At 41.6% G+C, this 15,167-nt stretch overlaps 2 protein-coding genes across 4 annotated transcripts in view; one reads left to right on the top strand and one right to left on the bottom strand.

The window, feature by feature from the left end:
- The window catches only part of HEATR4 (HEAT repeat containing 4), a 61,401-nt gene that overhangs the window by 1,410 nt on the left and 44,824 nt on the right, over positions 1–15,167 (top strand). The window contains exon 2 of one of the 3 annotated variants that reach the window (XM_037503679.2): positions 7,170–7,256. The exons of 1 other annotated variant lie outside the window; for it this stretch is intronic. The gene's annotated coding sequence lies outside the window, so the exon portion shown is untranslated. Of the gene's footprint in view, positions 1–7,169; positions 7,257–13,243; positions 14,166–15,167 lie in introns of those variants that run through there. One more of the 3 variants, XM_037503678.2, reaches the window with a different exon arrangement.
- On the bottom strand, positions 6,691–13,441 carry LOC119239268 (acyl-coenzyme A thioesterase 1-like). The gene is made up of 3 exons (XM_037503684.1): positions 12,767–13,441; positions 10,334–10,536; positions 6,691–8,029 (listed from the first exon to the last, which is right to left on the bottom strand). The coding sequence occupies exons 1-3, from the start codon at positions 13,341–13,343 to the stop codon at positions 7,424–7,426; spliced, it is 1,386 nt and encodes a 461-aa protein (XP_037359581.1). The 5' UTR covers positions 13,344–13,441; the 3' UTR covers positions 6,691–7,423.

Genomic DNA, 15,167 nt, shown 5'->3' with positions numbered 1-15,167 from the left:
AACTGTAAATGGGATGGATTTCTTAATTTCTTATTCACAGTGATTGTTTGCATATAGGAAGGCTACTAATTTTTGTGTGTTGATTTTGTAACTTGCTACCTTACTAAAATGGTTTATTGCTTTAATTAGTTTTCTGTGGAATTTTTACAGTTCTCTCTATATATTATCATATCATCTACAAGAGTGATGGTTTTACTTCTTTCCCTATTTGGATTCCTGTATGTCTTTCTCTTGCCTAATTGCTCTAGCTAGTACTTCCAGTATTATATTGAAAAGCGGTGGTGAGAGTGCACATCCTTGTCTTGTTTCAGATCTTAAAGGGAGGGCTTTCAGTTTTTTACCACTAAGAATGACGTTAGCTGGGCCTCCCCGGTGGCGCAGCGGATGAGCGCTGGGTTGCGAAGCTGCCCGCGGCCTCTGCGGTGCCGGTTCGATCCCCGGCTGCTCCCCGGCCACCGGCGGAGGATCCCACATGGCGCGCAGACCTCTCCTGCCACCCGCTGCTCCCCTCAGCAGTGTACTTCAGTCCTTCTGCCTGCTCTGCTCCCCACTCTGGCTCTGGTGAATTCTGTCACCCTCCTGCACTTCTGACTGTACCCAGTGCATGTATAAACAAAAAACAAACAAACAAAATAAATAAATAAAATATGCCTCTATAAAAAAAAAAAAAAAAAAGAATGACGTTAGCTGTGGGTTTGTTGTGTACGACATTTATTATGTTGTTATACTCCTTGTGTCCCAAGATTTTTTTTTTTTTTTAATAGAGGCATGCTTTATTTATTTGTTTGCTGTTTGTTTGTTTGTTGTTTGTTTTTTTTTAATACATGCACTGGGTACAGTCAGAAGCACGGGAGGGTGAGAGGATTCACCAGAGCCAGAGCGGGGAGCAGAGCAGGCAGAAGGACCGAAGTACACTGCTGAGGGGAGCAGCGGGCAGCAGGAGAGGTCTGCGCACCATGTGGGACCCTCCTCTGGTGGCCGGGGAGCAGCCGGGGATCGAACCGGCGCCGCAGAGGCCGCGGGCAGCTTCGCAACCCAGCGCTCAACCGCTGTGCCACCGGGGAGGCCCTGTCCCAAGATTTTTGAGGATCTTCATCATAAATAGATTTATTAAATATTTTCTCAGCATCTGTTGATATGATCATACAGTTTTTGCTTTTCTTTCTTTTTGTTGATGTATTGAATTACATTAATTGATTTTGGATGTTGAACTGTCCTTGTGACGCTGGAATAAATTCTACTTGTTCATTATTATCTTTTTGATGCATTGTTGTTGTATATTATCTTTTTGATGCATTGTTGGATGATTTGGTTTGCTAGGAATTTATTGAAGACTTTTGCTTCTGTGTTCATTAGGGAATTGGCCTGTAGTTTTCCTTTTTTATGTTGTCTTTGTTTGGTTTTGATATCAGTGTTAATGTTGGCTTTGTAAAATGTGTTTAAGTAGTATTCCTTCTTTCTCAATTTTTGGAGAGTTTTTGTAGGATAGGCACCTTTGTGCCAGTTCATCTTTGAACGTTTGGTAGAGCTCTGTGAAACCATCTGGTCCTGGGCTTTTGTTTCTGGAGAGGGTTTTAATTATGGTTTCAATTTTTTTGCTTGTAATTAGTTTGTTTAGGTTTTCTATTTCTTCTTTATTCAGCTTTGGATGACTGTATAGTCCTAAGAATTTGTCCCTCTCATCTAAATTGTTGAACTTGTTTGCATATAAATGTTCATAGTAATCTCTGATTATCTTCTGGATTTCTGCTGTGTCTGTTGTAATTTCTTCTTTTCCATTTATGATCTTATTTGAGTTTTCTCCCTTTTTTTCTTTGTAAGTCTGGCTAGAAGTTTGTCTATTTTGTTGTGTTTTTTTTTTTTTTCCCCCAAAGATCCAGCTCTTGGTTTTATTGATCTTTTGGATTGTTTTTTTTAATTTCCATTTCATTTATTTCTGCTTGAATTTTTATTATTTCCATTCTTCTACTGGCTTGTTGTTGTTGTTCTTTTTTCTAGTTCCTCAAGATGGGAGAATAGGTTGTTTCTTTGAGTTCTTTCTTATTTCTTGATGTGGGCCTGTATTGCTATACACTCTTATTACTGCTTTTGCTGTGTCCCATACATTCTGGAAAATTCCTTACTGTCATTCATCTCAGGGTACTTTTTAATTTCTTCTTTGATTTCCTCATTAACCCAGTGGTCTTTCTGTACTATGTTGTTCAATCTCCACATAATGGGGAGGGGGGTGCTTGCTTTCTTTTCATAGTTGATTTCTAGTTTGATGCTTTTATGTTAATAGTTGGTATGATTTCAGTCTTCATGTATTTGTTGATATTTGTCTTGTGGCCCAGTAGATGGTTGATCCTGGAGAATGATCCACATATGCTTGAGAAAAATGTATATTTAGTTATTTTTGGATGCAGTGTCCTATCTGTTAGTCCCATGTGGGCTATGTTTTTTTTTTTTTTTTTTTCGGACTCATTGATCAGGGTCTGCTTTTGAGGAAACCTAAGCAGACACTCTCAAATTAGCATAGTAATTCACCATATTTTATTAAACTACTTCTATCATTTATATTTTGAAGTAATCTTATTTAGTGCAACAATTTTTGTGTTGCTATATCTTGGTAAGATGAACTTTTTTAAAAAAACAATTTTCTTTTTCTATAGTAATGTCCTTTCCCCCACTTGAACTGATTGTTGATATTAGTAAAGTTATACTTTTCTTTTTGTTAGTATTTGCTAGGTATATTTCTCTTTCTCTTTTTTTACTTTCTTATATATTTTTTTAAGTATTTGGTGTATCTGCTGGAGATGGCTTTAATTAATGTTTAAAAAAACTCCATCTGATCAAGTCTGTTAACAGGCAAGTTTGATCCATCAGTGATTATTGTGTTTATTGATATGTTCAGATATTTCTACCACTTTATTGTGTACTTTCTCTGTGCTTCTTCTATGCTTATTTCTTGTCCTACTTTGTTATCTTTTGTTATCTTCTGTTCATATGGAAATTAATGTTATTAAATTTTCTGAAAGAGAAATTAATGTCTGTTTTGTTTAAGAGAAGTTTGGGGGATTTGCTATCACTAACAAGCATCCCTAGCCCTAATGTTCTTTCTAACTTCTGTTATGATAGGTTGGCTCTGTATCCCAACAAGTTTCATAAGGCTATTATTAAATTCTGCTAATTTAAAAAGGAGGTTCAGATGCTAGACAGCCAAAGAAATGATAAATTATCCTCTACATTATTTTTGATGCAAAGAGTTTGGGGCAAACAACAAAGTTAGAAGGAATAGTTTTTAGAGGAGACTTTACTCCTGACCCCAAATGCAAGTTTAGGGTGGTCCCCAAATTACTTTGATAGTTTCAATACTTTGCTAGAAGGACTCATTGAACTCACTGGAAGCTATTATATTTGTGGTTATGGTGTGTTACAGGATAAGATAAGGATTAAAATCATGCAAGGGAAGAGGTGCATAAGGTAGAGTCCAGGGAAGTTCCTAATATGAAGCATGTGTTACTCTCTTCATGGGGTCAAGATGTGATAATCTCCTAGCACAGATTTCTGATAATAACACAACCAGGAAAGGTCACCTAAGCCTTGTTTTTCAGAATTTTATTGGGGCTTCTTTATGTAGGCATAATTGATTGATTGTCCACATGGTTGATCTTAGTCTGCAGGTGGACTGATAATACCCAAAGGCTTCACCCTAAATCACATTGTTGATCTTTCTGGTGTGACCAGTCCTTATCCTAAAGTGTGGACAGTCCGCACCCTAAATAACATTGTTCATTTTTCTGGTCTGACTAGTCCTTATCCTAAGTGTGTGACCCACCCAAACCATTCAGTGTGCCCCAAGGCCCCTCAGTAAAGAGGCTGCTTCTGGCATCACATCCCAAGGACATAGGGATCACCTTCCAGTAGCCAAAAGTAAAGGCCAGACCTCTCTTGCTAGAGTTAATTTTTTAATACACATTGGCGAACTTTTTCTGACTTCCTGTTCACCTTTCTGTGGAGCCTTTTAAATTGAAACCCAAAGTATCCCCAGGTTCTCAGACTTCTCTCTCTTGACCACAAACCACCTGAGTGTGGAAGGACTTGGTATCTGTTGTTGGGTGACCTCATTGATACTGCAGCTATGCTTTCTCTTGTCCTGATTTCTTTTGTTATATTTGTGGGTTTTTTCCTTATTTTTGTTTTATTTTTTTTATTGTTGTTGTATTCTGAGTTCTTAAAGCTAAGTAAACTTGGTGCTGAGCCTGTTCTATTTCACAAATTTGTTGGTCACTATCAAAGACTATTGCTGCTAGTGAAACAGTATGTATTGCTATGCTCCATGCCTTAATTTTTTTTCATAAATTTCCTGCCCGTGGGGTCTCTCTAGATCCATCCCAATGTCCACACAGAATGGGCTCCCACTTACTACTCAGAAGGAAAGGCAACAGTCCTTCCTCCCTCCCTCCATCTTTTGGGTCTAACTAGAAAGTACCAAGAAATTATTGAGATCCTATAAAATGTGTAAGATACAAACGGTCCATACTTCCTATAAGCCATTACACTAGAGCTCTTTAATATTACAGTGGTATCCATGAGGGTACTCAACACCATATTATTTTTCTGAAGTGTATTGTCAGTTATATCCTCCTCTTCCTACAAAATCTTTAAGGTCTCCCTTTGCCTGTTTAATTATATACATTTGAGGCTACTGACCCCATAGCATTCTCTTAGCTCTATAGTTTTACCACACTCCTGTTTTATATGTCCCTTAGACTCTAGCACTGAGTCTCTTATTTTCTTTTTTTTTTTTAAGATTTATTTATTTATTTATTTATTTATACAAGCACTGGGTACAGTCAGAAGTGCAGAAGGGTGAGAGAATTCACCAAAGCCAGAGCGGGGAGCAGAGCAGGCAGAAGGACCGAAGCACACTGCTGAGGGGAGCAGCGGGCGGCAGGAGAGGTCTGTGCGCCATGTGGGACCCTCCTCTGGTGGCCGGGGAGCAGCCGGGGATCAAACCAGCACTGCAGAGGCTGTGGGCAGTTTTGCAACCCATCGCTCAACCTCTGCGCCGCCAGGGAGGCCCTGAGTCTCTTATTTTCATTTCTTAAAATGATTTCTATCAACTCCATCTTGCAGAACCTAACACTCATATATTCACACATGTACATACCATTTAATTGGCAAGTAACAAGGTGATATAATGTGGCAAATGTATGTAGAATTACTAGCATGCAGACTGAGGGGCAAACTCTTAGTGTGATAGAACTTTAATAGAAAAGAACTTTAGGGTCTCCCCTGGTGGCGCAGGCTGGTGAGCGCTGCCCCGTTAAGCTGTCCACAGCCTCTGCAGCACCCATTTGATCCTGGCTGGCCTGCTGGCGGGCAAGTGTCCCACATGGTGCAGCAGACCCCTCCTGCCTCCCCTGCTGCTCCTCTCAGCAGTGTATTTCATTGGTATGCCTGTTCTCTTCCCCGTTCTGTCTCTGGTGAATCCTCTCACCCTCCCGCGCATCTGGCCTGTACCCCGGTTCTTATATAAATAAATATCTTTAAAAAAAAAAAAGAACTTTAATAGGATTAATGTGTGTAGAGAGAGAAGAGAATAGTTTCCCAATGAAACACCCAAAGTTACCCATCTCCTTGTGGGTAAATGCCCACACAAATAGGGTTGGCCCACAGCTAGGCCGCTGAGAACTGAAAACTTGCCACAAGTCTAAGGCACCTTCTAGCAGGGGACCATAGGAAAGACACAGAAGGGCCAAGCAAGTCCGAGATGAAAGGATCAAAATCAGAGTCCTTGGAGTGTCTTGGACAATCCTGTAAACAGGCAGTAGTGGGAAGAGAAAAGTTTAAAAAGAGGAAAAAGGTAGGAACAAAAGGCAAATCACTTACACATTGTTAACAATCAAGGGCTCATAGCTGACTGTCAGCTACTCTAGATCTATTTTTAATGTATTTTTAACATCCAGTACTCTGAAACAATCCCCTGCCTCATCTGCACTGCAAATCTAGGAATTCATTGAAATTTTATGTTAGCGAAAGGAGAGCTACTTCCTTTCCCTCTGACTGGAGCTGTTATCCTGCAGAGAATATGGACAGGTATAACAAAGAAAGAAGAAACTGGACTGAGAGATACTAAGTCCAGCTCTACATTTACTATGATTTGAATTTCTCTGAGACTGAATTTCCTCATCTCAAAATGAGGTGACACCTGCCTCACAGATTGGTGGCATTAAATGATGAGCACACAGCAGTATAGAAGGAAAAGCTGACAAAAAGAGCACTGTACTGTTTTTGAATTTCAGAGGAAAAAAATGAACAGGAATTGCTTTATAATATGAAATTTGAGGAAACAATACCATAATCATAAGTTAAGGTATTTTTTACTTTAAATACATTAAGCTTTAAGAAAAGGTTAGTAAGTTTATTGGGCTTCACTGGTGGTGCAGTGGTTGAGCACTGGGTTGCGAAGCTGCCTGCAGCCTCTGCAGCGCCGGTTCGATCCCCGGCCACCGGGCGAGGGTCCCACATGGTGCACAGGCCTCTCCTGCCGCCCGCTTCTCCCCTCAGCAGTGTACTTCGTCAGTCTGCCTGCTTTGCTCTCCCCTTTGGCTCTGGTGAATTCTCTCACCCTCCCGCTCTTCTGACTGTACCCAGTGCTTGTATAAATAAATAAATAAATAAATCTTAAAAAAAGAAAAGGTTAGTAAGTTTATTGTGGGATTACTTATATCATGTGATTCAAATATTAAATCAGCATTTATCTTCATATTAATCATTATTACAGTCATTTTGTAATTAATCTAAATGTTTTATTTCAAAGAAACATACTCATAAAGGCCCACATGTGTAAATAAGGTCAGAACTTAAAATTATTTGCACTAGGAAACTTGTATTTACCCAAGTAGAAGATAACAAACTAAGAATGTATTTGCATTGAAAATTTTTAGTAGTTTTACATCTCTCACAGTTTATAGCTAAGATGTTATTAATTTCCGTTTTTAAAGGAGAAATGCAAAACTGATACAATTTTTAACATTACATGTTTTTCTTCCACAGTAATTATTTATTAATCAAATTAAATGTAAACAAATGCAACACACAATAGTAACAATGAATTATTACTGAGCACCAGTTGTATATATTCAATACAAGACACTGTTAATCGGTTTTAATCTTCGTTTCAGAGCTAGAGCCTTGTCAGTTGTGTTGTGATACAGGTTTTCCCTCTCTCGTGTTTTCTGCAGAATCACTCCCACCAAACGACTAAAAAGGTATGTAGTTTCTAAAAATCTTGAGGAGTTCAAATCTTGGTAAGTTCATTTTAACAAGGGGAGGGACTCTAAGGAGTTATTTAAAAGAATAAAACCACATGCACACTAATTGTGGCAGCTGTTCTCAGGAAAGATCAGCATCAGTGATACCACACTGGAATAAAAGATTACAGTTTTACTGGAATTGTCTCCTTTTTCCCACCCAAGTGTATGTGAAAGAAAGTCTGGAGCTTCTTCCAAGCATCCTCCTGGGCCATGGCATGAGCCCTGGGCTCTCCTCCCCAGATGACAGGACGGTCCACCAAGGTGTGCAGGGAAGCCGGGCACAGGGGAAAGTAAGGGGGCTCAATATAGTGTCCTGTCCCTGGGTAAAGGATGACCTGGGGCTTCTCTTTACCAGAGGCCTGTAAGCACTTAGAAGCTTCACTGGCATAGTATTCACTGTGCCAGTTGTGGTCATCCTGCCCTACAAGGAACAGGAAGGCACTTTCAGCCCTTTCCACAGGAATCAAACTCTTCTGGTCAGCTTCTTCCAAAGGTTTATTAAAGATATCCAAGATGTCTGAAAAGCCATCTTTAGTCATCTTGATTCGATTTCGGTTGACAGGTGCAGGTGTCAGGATTTCACCCTTGTAGTGTAAGGCTCCTGCAACATTGATCACAGAGCCATTGATAATGACACAAGCAGTGATGCCCTTCAGGAATGAGGCCATGGAGAGGCAGAGTTCACCCCCTTTGGAAATTCCAAGCAGCCCAACTCCTGGACCCTTTACCTGCGAAAAATAGAGGAAAAAGGAGAATGAGCCCATGAACATGCAGTGTGGTGGATGGTGCCAGAACTTGGTACTCAGGTGGAACCGAGGCTGAATCCAGGTTCTTGCATTTATCAAGGTTTGCATCCTTGGGATTTTTACTTCTTGTTCCTTTCTTCATCTTATTTCCTTAATTCTTGGTGACTTCAACAACCATGTGGATGAACCATCGAATACTTTGGCCTCTCTGTCCCTCACTGATACCTCCAACAATCTTTTACTCTATCTGTCCTCAACAACCCACTTCCATTGTCAGAACCTAAACCTAACCCTCTCTTTTTTTTTTTTTTAAGATTTATTTATTTATTCATACAAGCACTGGGTACAGTCAGAAGCGTGGGAGGGCGAGAGAATTCACCAGAGCCAGAGCGGAGAGTAGAACAGGCAGAGTGAGGAAGTACACTGCTGAGGGGAGCAGCGGGCAGGAGAGGTCTGCATGCCGCCACACGGGACCCTCACCCGGTGAGCGGGGATCCAACCGGTGCTGCCGAGGCTGCGGGCAGCTTCGCAACCCAGCGCTCAACCGCTGCGCCACCAGGGAGGCCCTAAACCTAACCTTCTTAAGTACATCATCTCTAAAACCTCAGTTTCAAACACTACTCTCTGATCATCGTCTTTAAATACTTATAGTTTAGCCATCTAGTACCGCACATTTCTATTTCATTGAGACCTTGACTACTACCATATCTTTCACTATTACTACCTATCTCATGATCTCACTTCCCATCTATCCAGCTTCACTTTCAGCTCTTCATACTTCATGAAGAAAATTGAAGTTATAAGACAGGCACTCTTCCTCATTTCTCCTGTCAAATCTGCTTAAAATTCAAGCTTTCTGCCTTCCCTCCTGTTTCCAAAGAAGTATTAAAGGTCACCCCTCTGTGCTAGCATTCTCTTTCTTTCTCTCTCTCAACTTTATCCTCTACTGGCTTATTCCCATCAATGTAGTTAAAGCTTTCATAACTCCCAAAGTTTAATAACAATCTCTCAAAGTCACATCCATCTTGCCCTAGTTTTCTACTCTTTCATAGCACAATCTGTGAAAAGTTGTCTGTAGTTGTTTTATTTCTTTTTTCTATTCTCTATTTTATCCCTTCAGGCAATTTGGATATGTATTCTTTTTTTTTTTAAAGATTTATTTATTTTTATACAAGATCTGGGGTACAGGCTAGAGGCACGGGAAGGTGAGAGGAGTCACCAGAGACAGAGTGGGGAGCAGAACAGAAAGAGGGACCAAAGTACATGGCTGAGGGGAGCAGCTGGCAAGACAGGAGAGGTCTGCCCCCCCCAATCTCCCTAGCCAGCCTGTAATAAAACAGGCATTGCAGAGGCTGCAGACAGCTTCACAGCGCTGTGCTCAACCCGCTGTGCCACCAGGGAGGGCCTGGATTTGTATTCTTTATAAGGACTGCTTTTGTCAGTTACCAAAATCTTGTATTACAAAATCTTGTATTATAAATGGCCATTTGATTGACTTCTCAACAGCAGTCTTTTTTTTTTTCCTCTCCTGGCTTCTGCAATAATACCTTTGACTTGTTTCAACAGTTTATTCCTCATACAAGTACAAGGAATTAGATGATAATGTTATTATCCCAATTTTTCAAAGGAGGACACAGAGGCTCCAATATCATGGAACTAAAATTTGGCAAAATCAAAACTTAAATTTAACTTTTCTCTATCTCCATCTTATGCTGGTCCCATTACACCCCTTTCCAAAAGCCCCAAAGCTTAAATCCACTGTGAGCGCTGATTAAATTGTAAAATAGATTTAAAGAAACTAAAATGAGCAAGGTTTATCTTCTGATACCCTGTCTAAAACTGTCAAAATATTTCCAAGGGGGTGGGGAGGTTCTCTAGTACCTAGTTTTCTGGCTTCCAGATTCTCCTTTAAAATTTAATGCTGTGTTCTCAGAGGGAGTATGAGGAAGAAGGGGCTGTTAAACAGAAACATAAAATTGGGGCCTTCTGTAGATAGTGATCCTGTCACCTTCCTCTTTCCTTACTGGTCAAATTCAGGGTTCTCAAATGTGTTTGGGTTCACTATTAAATACTATAACATACTAGAATTTTAAATTCCATAATATCAACTAAGAACATCTTTACTAGCAGGAAACATAGTAATATATAACTACATAGAAACTGTCTATGAGAAGATAGTGTGTTGGTGGCTGTCCTGAATTTGTCAAGTTCTGTGAAAACCAGGAGCATTTATGAAGACCATAGTAGACCTGATATGTAGACCACAAAAATTAGAGAAGTTCCAACCTGAGGGTGATTAAGCAGGTAGTTCACAGCTTCTTCAAAGTATTCCAGGTGAAGGTTGTTTAAGTCTTTGGGGAGGTCTTCATACTTATAATAAGCCAAAGCCATTACAGCAAAACCCTTCCCAGCCAGCAGACTAGCTCGATATTCTGGAAGGCCACCTCCAGCTCCAAAAATATCCACAATTCCTGGGAAGGGTCCGGGTTCTTTGGAAGAAACAAAACACAAAACTGAAACTCTTTAGTGCTGTTAAAAGCCATTTGTTGCCCACCCGTGATGTCAACATCCTCTGTGACAATAAGAAATGCTACAAGACCTCTGGTCTTCAAAAACCCAGACAGTGATAAGATAAATAAAATAAATCCACATTCCCCTCTACATCGAGAGCCTCCACAGGTTTTTACAAATAGTTGTATTACTTTTGTGATTAAAAATAATTTACAAGCAATGAAAATAGCAACATCACTGCACAATCTTCCCCCACCCCTCCAACTGACAATCCCAAATACTAATGTAGCAGAGTGACTGGAACCCTCATACATTCCTGGTGGAAATGCAAAAATGATACAGCCACTTTGGAAAACAGTTGGGCAATTTCTTATATACTTACCATATGACCCAGCAAACTCACTCCTACATATTTACCTAAGAAAAGTGAAAACTGAGTTCATATAAATACTAGTATGTGTTTACAGTGACTTTATTCATAATCTCCAAATACTTAAAACCCAAATTCAACTGGTAAATAAGTAAACTGTACTATAGCAATATATTGGGGTACCATTAAGAAACAAGCAGGAACTAGTGATATATGGAGCAACATGAATGTATCTCGAAAGCATTATGCTAGATAAGGCAATTATTTTATATCCAATACTTAAATAACTTAGAGTATACTAACCATCAAAGCTCCATGAGTACCTGTCCCCCTTCCCTCCCTTTCTACTATCCTGGAATTTTATCATTCTCTTGAATTCATTACAGACTTACTATTTAAATGTGTACCTTAACTAGTATTTTGTTTATTTTGCTTTAAATAAAATGATGTTGAGATGTTCTGGTACTTGACTGTTTCACTCAACATTATTTTTCAGATTCTTCTGTTAATTCTTGTAGCTGCAGTTCAGTCACTTTTGCTGTTGTACATATACCTGTTCACTCATCAGTTCTATTGCTGATGGATATCGGACCTGTTTCCAGTTGCTTTCGACCCTACAATACATATAATGGTGCACATGTACCAGGAGAATGACACTGTCAACTTTCTAAGTAAAAACAAATTGGAATAACTAAACAAAGGAATAACTATATTCCTTTTAGCAGTGTATGCATTCCTCTTCTCTGTATACTTGTCAATAATTGGTAATGTTAAACTTGAATTTTGGCAAATTTTGAGGGTGTGAAATGATTGTGTAGCTTCATTTTGTGTGTGTTTTCCTGATTCCCAGTGAGGATAAGCACCTTTCTTTCCCCCACCCCCAGGCTAGTTGCTTTTTATATGCTCGTAAAATTAAATTTCGGGTTGGTAGCCAGAGGCCATCTACCTTCATGTTAATTTTCTTAAACCATAATATATTGTGAGTGTTGAATACAAAGTTGCAAAATTAAGGAACTTAAAAAAAATAAAAATTAAAACTACTTATAAAGCTACTTATAAAAAGGTATCTTTAAAAAAAACAAAACTACAACAGTCAATAAAGGATGATGGTGGGAAACAAGTCATTGTTCTATTTGTCTGCCAGACCAAATTGGAGGAGAGGGTGTTTCAAAGTTGCAGAAGGGTAGGAGGAATGTAGAGAATCCAAATAAGGGATCAGGGAGGAAAAATAATTATAATAAACTGAAAATCAAAATCAACAAGCAACTATAAACCAGAGACATTCTGCAAGGGCGCAGAAGGGAGCAGGATCAAAACGGGTGGGAAGAGCACAAGAGACTATTGTGATGGAAGAGGGGTGGATTGGTGGTGGGAATTTCACGGGGTCTATAACCAAGATGAGAAGGCATACATTGTAAAAAAATGAAGAACGATATAAAAAATATAATAAAAAAGTTGCAGAAGAGAATTAAAACCAACGAATAAACACAACTAATGATGACCCTGACTCAGAAGAGGAAGAGAATTACTAACAAGGAGATTGACATGTGCGCCCCTGGATTTTCAAAAAAAAAGTGGGGAAATTACAAGGTCAATTTCCTTTCCTTGCTATTGATGGCCACTTGATTTTTACTGAGGTAACACTGGTTTACAACACTGGATATGATTCAGCGGTACAGGTTCATACCTCTTCCGATGTATGTTACCCCATGTGTTGTCTTTTAACTGGCCTTTCCGTTTTGGAGCGGCAGAGCCACCTCCCCTGCCAGGCTGACATTCCGCAGAAGGCTAAGGACTTGAGGAACTTGGACTGACCTTCAGCAAAACGGGTTGCTCACCTGGCGGCAGGAAGAGCGTGCCGCGCACCCGGCCCGCGCGCACCGGCTCCCGCCGCACCCCAGGCGCCAAGAAGTGGCGCTCGTGCACCGTCCGGCTCAGGAGCCGCTCAGTCCCTGGGTCGTGGCCGTCCAGCACCTCCAGCTCCACGGCGAAGGGCGTCTCCACGTCCCGCTTCACCAGCCGCAAGGGCTTCTCGGGCTTCAGGGCCCAGAGGAGCCCCATGGGCTCGAGCCCCGCGAAGCTGCCCCCCAGCGCGGGCGCGCGCGCCAGGTCCAGCAGGCCGCGGGCGTCGGCGCAGTAGCGCGCGTGGGCCCGGAAGCGCGCGCCCTTCTCGTCGCGCAGGGACGCGCGCAGCGTGATGGGCTGCCCCCGGGCCAGGCCGCTCACGGCGATGCGCACCGGCTGGTCCCAGCAGCAGCGGCCCGCGGGCTCCACCGTCACCGTCGCCGCCATCCGGGCAAAGTTTGCGGAGACTGGGTCGCCCCGCGTCAACTTTGAGGCCCCTGGCAACTCCACCCACTTCTTTGGACCGCGTCGGTAGAGCACGGAAGCTCTCAGGACAGCGGGGCATGACATCTTTTTGTACTTCACACTCTAGTCCACTAACAGGCGCTGGCTAGCGCGCATCTGGCGGCAGGCTGCCTCTCTGCGGACTAAGCGCCCAGATATGACGGAGCAGCATGCTAAGTTGAGCTGGGAGGGCTACAGTCCCGCCTTTAAAAGCAAGAGCAAAAACCGACGCGTATGAACTGGCTTAAAGCCTCCTGTTTGACAGACCCTCACTTCACCTCAGGGAAGAATTTCCAAGCTCTTTGGCTTGTGCAGTCCCCACTTGCTGGTTATCTCCCGTACCTTTCACCCAGTGCTGGCTCTGGAAGAATCTGGCGTCTTGGCAAAATTCTAGTAGCCGAACTCTTAAAGGCAAACAGGAGGGCAGGACTGGGATTAAGTTTTATCACTTTGTTGGGTAGTTCACACCTTCATGAATTATAGGCCTGAAACAGAGCAAACTCAAGGGACCCGAGTTGCCCCAATTGGAGGGTCCTTACCTGCATACTTAAGAACACAGGACACAACCCAAAAGCAGACACAGGGGGAAAAACAATAATAGGATTTATTTACACATGGAGTGAGAAAAGAGAGAGAATGGACAAGCTGACACTGACCAGATAGATGCTGTCTGTCCTACCACAGATACCTCTGCTGAACAGAAACCAAAGACAAAGCCCGAAGTGGCTAGATGGTGGCTTCTCCACAGACACCACACCACATCAGCAGTTTAACTGCCAAAAGCCCCAGCTCCAGCCCTATTTCCCATCAGCCCCTATTGGAGTGGAGTGTGGACCGTTCTACATTCTACCATACAGTTGGGTGTGCGCCCCACCCACTGACTTAGAGGTTGGTCTTTATTCCTTTTACACATCTTTTCTTTAAAAATGTGTACTATTTTGTGTACCTACTTTTACCCATTGTAAGTCTGCTAAACTTAGGCGGCCTGTTCGGCCACCATTATTGTTATCTGCAGTTCTGCATTCCTGTACAAGATCAGAACTGCCCTTCAGAACTGGTCAACCAGTCATAGGAACCAAACCTTACAAGGTGCCTTTCAAATAAATCATGAGCAGAAAGCTTGATCAGCCAGGGTAGGGTAGGCATCAAAAGGTATGACCAGGAACACCTGGGGGCTGATGATGGATACATAAACTTCTGGGTCATACATCATGAGGTATGACCGGGAATACCTGAGGGGCAGAGGACCAATGTGTAACAAGGGACCTCAGAAGCTGATCAGTGGAATGCCTTGTTGATAAGATAAGGACCATGGCCGGGGTCTGGGGTATGGTTTCAATTACAACACTTGATCATCAAGCAGATAAAAATTATCTAGTCAGCAGACTTATGTCTCCCTGAAGCCCTGGATGACATTCTTTAGTTTCACCCATCCTTTTCTCCTTGTCCTCCTAACCCAGGTAACTGATGCTGTATGATTACTCTATCAATACAAACGGCCAGGATCTTGCTCTTCAGCAGCATCCTGCATTATGTAGCCTGCTCCACGACACCCATTTCTTTATCAGGTGGTGTTGCCCGATGCAACAACACACACCAGCCTATGTCTATGGGCCCTGGTGTTGTACCTCAGCTTCATTCCTTACAGGTGTGAAAATGGCCAAATGAATACTCGTTTGTTATACTAGACTCACTTTGCTCCATTTAGGTAAAGCTTACTTTACTCCCATTCTGCATTTCTCACCTTTTCCAGTTTTTCATAAGCTATGAGTTCTGCCCAGTGGTGGATTCTTCATCAAATTTAACTTTGGGTCCCTTCCAAGGACTTGAACTAAATTTTTGAATTTATGGTTTATATCCTTTTCACTAGAAAACCTTTTTATTTTTGTT

The sequence above is a fragment of the Talpa occidentalis genome, unplaced genomic scaffold (genome assembly GCF_014898055.3).
Source record: "Talpa occidentalis isolate TD23 unplaced genomic scaffold, MPIMG_talOcc4v2.1 talOcc4.11, whole genome shotgun sequence".
In the NCBI taxonomy this organism is placed as follows: Eukaryota; Metazoa; Chordata; class Mammalia; order Eulipotyphla; family Talpidae; genus Talpa; species Talpa occidentalis.
Note: the sequence above shows the minus strand (reverse complement) of the source record. Positions and strands in the feature narration are given on the sequence as shown.

Bases quoted from the DNA above. Each gene is read 5' to 3' on its own strand.
- LOC119239268 (XM_037503684.1), bottom strand. From the start codon at position 13,343: ATGTCATGCCCCGCTGTCCTGAGAGCTTCCGTGCTCTACCGACGCGGT. The intron at 10,537-12,766 runs GTGAGCAACCCG...TTTCTTCCAAAG, and splicing joins CACGCTCTTCCTGCCGCCAG to AACCCGGACCCTTCCCAGGA. The intron at 8,030-10,333 runs GTTGGAACTTCT...TATTTTTCGCAG, and splicing joins ACCTGCTTAATCACCCTCAG to GTAAAGGGTCCAGGAGTTGG.